The 5646-nt window shown below is 35.5% G+C and overlaps 1 protein-coding gene across 1 annotated transcript in view; it reads left to right on the top strand.

Moving 5' to 3' along the window:
• PLCZ1 (phospholipase C zeta 1) overlaps nucleotides 1-5438 on the top strand; it is a 54872-nt gene extending 49434 nt beyond the window's left edge. Inside the window, 3 exon segments of the mRNA XM_017888604.1 lie at nucleotides 394-523; nucleotides 4338-4487; nucleotides 5294-5438. Of these exon segments, the coding sequence (XP_017744093.1) occupies nucleotides 394-523; nucleotides 4338-4487; nucleotides 5294-5379 (366 nt within the window). The 3' untranslated portion in view covers nucleotides 5380-5438.
• Nucleotides 5439-5646: the final 208 nt, after the last annotated feature.

Raw genomic sequence — 5646 nt, forward strand, 5'->3', positions numbered from 1 at the left:
AAAGTAATATTTATATAACTTTTAATTTTTCCAGCATATATATATATATATATATATGAATTCAAAATAGTACATGTTATCAGAGTAACTCAACCTGAATTCCCTAAAATATGATCATAACAAATGATTTTAAAACAAAAATATGTTAATAAATTGAAAATTGTGGACATTGTGGACTTCACTATAATTTTGTACATATTCTTGGTGTTTATCTACTGATAACTGAGGATAAAAGACTTAAATTTTAAAATTTGTATCATATTCCACTTTCAATCTTTGTGGGAACTGACTTAGGGTCCTTCAACTTTTTGTAATACATAATTCAATTTTGAAATAAATGGTGATGCAACTTAATATCTTGCTAAATTCTTATATTCATATATATTTGTGCAGCTCATCAGTGGTATCCAGTTGCCTCTTACTCATTCATCATCTAACAAAGGTGATACATTAGTAATTATAGAAGTTTTTGGTGTTCCAAATGATCAAATGAAGCAGCAGACTCGTGTAATTAAAAAAAATGGTGAGCTCCTAATATACTGTATTGAACTTCCATTAGCCTTCTTGTTGGAAAGCTTACAAATTATATGTTGATAGAGTTTTTATACATATCTATTATTCATAAGACAAGGGTTTTCCATTATGTCCAAAATTAGCAAAATGTTATATGCAGCAAAAGCACTTTTATAATGATTAGGTTGTTTAGCTGTATTTTCAAATTATGAATACAGAAATGTATCTGACCTGAAAAATTATTGCTTAAAAAAATTTACCTCCTTTTTGTTTTCCCTCATGTCACTGAACTAAGAAGGCATTTTGACAGCCTCAGATCTACTTAGCTTCTAGCCTTTGTGTTAAATCAAAAATTTGTGATTTTTGACACAGCATATTATATATTTTTATAATGAATTATTTGAATTATTTTAGATTAAAAGTCTATGGCTTCTGAATCAGGCTACGGATGCCGTAGAAACCTACTGATAGAATATTTGGATAATTCAGTCATTTTTGCCACAAGGGAAGTGAAGAATGAAAGGAAATAACTTTGGTAAGATTTTCATCATTCTGGCATGCTATGACATCTTACACAGTATAGTACTGGCATTGCCATTTCTTCTCTGAGGTTGAAATGACTAAGGAAATTAGAAAAGGATGGGTTCCTGGGATTGACCCCTGGTCAGGGTCACCTTGAAGGAGACATTGGAACTGATTCTTGAGTCTGGAATCTTCTTCAAGGGATATTCTCAAAGCAAAGTGGACTTCATTCCAGAGTCTAGAAATATGCTTCAGGCCAAATGGTACTGACAGAGGAGCAGGCACAGTTTTCTTTTTCTTTTTCTTCTTGGATAATAATTTCTAACAATGCCCATAGTCTGCCTCCTCGGCACTCCCCTGAATACTTCCAGTGTGGCTTCTAGAGCGAAAATCATGGAAAAAGATTTGGGAAGATTTTATTGCCTTATCCTGTGTTATCAATGGGAACGGATATTGATGATGACTTCCTGCCTCATTTGACACTCTTTAGAGTTGAAGGCACATTGCTATGGCTGTGTCCAGAGATAGTAACTGCTGATGTCATGAAGCTTATAATAATCTATCTCTTGTTCCCTCCATCCTCTACTTGAATCTTCATCACAAAATGCTTAGAAACTTAATTTATTCAATGCACCCCTTATAATACTATGATTCTAGAATTTGTATTACATCCTTGGATTTTACGGGAATGGCCTTTCAGAAATTCAATTTGGTTCATCAAACATTACTAAGCCTCTGCTATGCTAAAAGCCTTGTGCTAAGTAGTAAAAGACGAAATCTGTTTATTAAATGAATTCTTATATATGGACCAATTAACTATTCTATAGATAGTTTATAGTTCAGTGTGAAAGATGAGCTGTAAGTAAAATAATTATGATTTAGAGTCATTAGTGCTTCAAGGAGAGTACAAAGATTTGTACTGGAAGGGGGCACTTCTGGAGATGGTTCTTGGAGAATGAGTAGAATTTTTTAGAGTTTGGGGAAAAGGACATTTAAGGCAGAAGCCATAATATAAGTCCTAAAATATGAAGAAAATACAATTTAAACATACCAGAGACAGAACACATGAGTCCTAAAATATGAAGAAAACACAATTTAAACATGCTAGAGAAAAGCCAAGAAACTCACGATGGGTGGAATATAGGGTGCTTAAGAAAGATTAGTGAGAGAGAAAATGAGAAAGTTATTTAGGGATGGTCATGGAAAATTTCAAAAGCCTTGCTAAGGTGTCAGGAACTTTCTTTTTTCTAGAAAATGGATAAAATTCAGACTTTTAAATAGGGCTATAACAGAGTTGAGTGTTAGGTTTTTTTCCTGCAGATTTGAGAAGAAGTATATGAGAGGGAAATGAGAAATACAAAGTAGAGTCAGGATAAAATTTCAGTGGTTAGAGGATATAAAAGTCATGGTGCAAAGGAGGCTATGGCAGTAGGGAAGGAATGGGGGGTGTAAGTGAGAAATACTGTGCAGAAGTCAACGTCCAGATGGCTGGACAAGAAGAATTTTAAGACGATTTAGCTAGACATGAGAGTCTGGGAGGAAAAGGATAACATTTGGATAAAATGTGGAAGTAATTCTTCAGTTTTGGTCATGTCTGGGAGAACTATTTTCATCACTATCAAATTCGGTATCCTGGTTTACTTTTTTCTTATGTTGACAACTAAAAGTGAGGGCATTCTCTTATAATTAATCCATATTATTGTGTATGTGTGTGTGTGTGTATGTGCATGTATGTGTGACAGAGATAGATACAGGAGGAGGATGGAAGGGAGGCAGAGGCACATGTGTAATGAAGTAGGATTGGAGGAAGAAGAAATCAGTATAAACACTTCTGTGAGATGTTTTGCAGTGTCTATAAAGAATTGACTCTAAACTTGCCTCTGTACCCCTAAGAAGAGAAATTATTTCTTTTCTTAGGTCAAGGTAATGTGATCATTATTCCATCATGAGCCAATTTGTTTACTATTTCGGTGGGTATAGGCTGCACCCTGGGTTGCTATGTGGTAAACGTGCTCTTGTGACCACAGAAAATATAGATATAGTATAATTAGAAATTCATCAATGCTTCTGGAAATGCAAGTCAAAGAACAAAAGCTATTGTCATAGCAAGTGTAGCATTGCCTTTGTAAATGAAAAATAATACACATAATTCTTCTCCAAACCTTTGAGTCTTTATTAAGTAGAATTTCTATTTAATTTGAACGTGAATTTCTTGATTCTGTTAAATTACGCTTTACTTTTTGGATGATTTGGGTCATACTGTGACACAAGGTGGATTTCTTGCTTGGTAAGAAATTGGTTGTTTGGGATGATTTATTTTCCTAGAGATTGAAATTCATCAACTTTGGACTTTGAAAGGAGCACTTAGTCTGAAGAAGGATCAAGAGTTGGCTTTAGTTTGTTACCTAGCTTTCAGTCTAACAACTATATATGGAACTCTTCCCATAATAAGACTGACTGTATTAGTCCATTTTCACATTGCTCTAAAGATACTACCGGAGACTGGATAACTTACAAAGGAAAGAGGTTTAATTGACTCACGGTTCCCCATGGCTGAGGAGGCCTCAGGAAACTTACAATCATGGCGGAAGGTGAAGGGGAAACAAATTTGGATCTTTTCATGGGGCAGCAGGAGATTGCTAGCAAGAGTGGGGAATACTGCCTTATGAAACCATCAGATCTCATGAGTACTCACTCTCTATCATGAGAACAGCATGGGAGAAACCGCCCCTATAATTCAATCATAGTCACCAGATGTCTTCCTAAACGCCTGGGGATTACAATTCAAGATGAGATTTGGGTGAGGGCACAAAGCTTAACCATATCAAGGAGTTAGTACAGAAAAATGATGTTACTTAATTTTCTTCATTTCTCAATTTATTTGCTAAAGAATTGCCTAAGTACATCAGTCATATTGCATAATGATTAAAAGCTTTTGCTCTGAAGTCAGACTCCCTGTTTTTGAATTCCTGATCTGCCACTTAATGGCCACATATGTGAAACTTTTAGGAAATAAGGTAATATCTTTGTGGCTCAGTTTTCCCATCCCATCAGGATGGGGTGGTTATCAGGATTAATTGAGTTGATCCATTCTTAGAACATTGCCCAGCAATAGTGAACACTCAGTATTGTCTGGTTATTATTCCTCTCACACTAAGTATGTTAAAAACCTATGTGCTCCAAACATAAGATATTACTATTGTTAAAGGATTGAAAAGAAAAAGTTTGGAGAACAAGTGTTATCTATTTTTTCCTAGATATGGTATCTATTATTCTTTGTATCTTCTTTTTTCATATTTCAGCTTTTAGTCCAAGATGGAATGAAACATTCACATTTATTATTCATGTCCCAGAATTGGCATTGATACGTTTTGTTGTTGAAAGTCAAGGTTTAATAGCAGGAAATGAATTTCTCGGGCAATATACTTTGCCACTTCTGTGCATGAACAAAGGTAATGTCCCTAAAAGTTAGATGATTGTACCAGCATTTAAATATAACTTGTGTATATCAAAGACACATTTGGACATACCAAATAGCTCTATCATAAAGTAGGATGTAAAGGAAATTTTATGTATTGACACATATTTATTCTCTGTGGAATTATAAAAATGTGTTCTCATGTGGAAGGTGGGGTGGGAGTGTGGGACTGACAGGAAGGCTAATTAGACAAACTTGGCATGTATAAGCATTTCTTTACATGCATCATAGTTCTTCTGTTTCAGTGAAGGGTAGTCATGACTACCATAAAGAAATGATGATGGGTGGCAACCAGAAGGGAGAAGCAGTGACTCATTCTTCCTGCCTGAGGAGAAGAGATTGGGAGCCTGAGACTATCCTTTCCTGACCCCTTTTCAGGGCTGACTGCCTTTATGTTGCAGAGTCACCTTTCCAGGGTGATTTACACTGTGCTCCCAATTACCTCGTCTCAATATGCTTACTTTTCTAACAGCATCTGAGATGTGCCTAGGAAACAGGGTCTTCCTGAAGCAGAAGGGTGGTGGCTAATTTTGGATCATGCTGCACTTTGCAGAAGGAGAAGTATGAGTTGTGTGCTCAGTGTTGGGCAGTTAGGAAGTCAGAATAGAAAATGCAAATATTTAATTTTTGTGGAAGATTAATATACCAGATGGGAATATAACTCTATAGTCATGGTTTTTAATGTATGCTTAGTAAAGAGCTCCTGTTTCTCAGCAAGGCTGTTGGGGCCACCACTGATTAATTGGTTATTGGTCTAATTAGATACAATTCCTTTTGCAGGTTATCGTCGTGTTCCTCTATTTTCCAGAATGGGTGAGAGCCTTGAGCCTGCCTCACTGTTTGTTTATGTTTGGTACGTCAGATAACAGCTAATGATAAATGACGTATCATTAGCTATGCATCGCAATAAAATAGCCAAAATGAATGCCTATATGTTTTCTTTTTTAAACATAAATAATTACTCATAAAACTAGAAATATTGAACCCATTCACTTAAAAATACACAAAAATAAATCAGTGGAAGAAAGAAAATAGAAACTTCAGAGGGTCCTGACCCAGCATGGTGTTCTTGTTAGCTGATTTCTCCTGCCCTTCTGCTGCTGAGTTTTTTTCAACTGGCTTGTATCATTTTT

This window comes from Rhinopithecus bieti, unplaced genomic scaffold (assembly GCF_001698545.2).
Source record: "Rhinopithecus bieti isolate Rb0 unplaced genomic scaffold, ASM169854v2 scaffold_15769, whole genome shotgun sequence".
Classification (NCBI taxonomy): domain Eukaryota; kingdom Metazoa; phylum Chordata; class Mammalia; order Primates; family Cercopithecidae; genus Rhinopithecus; species Rhinopithecus bieti.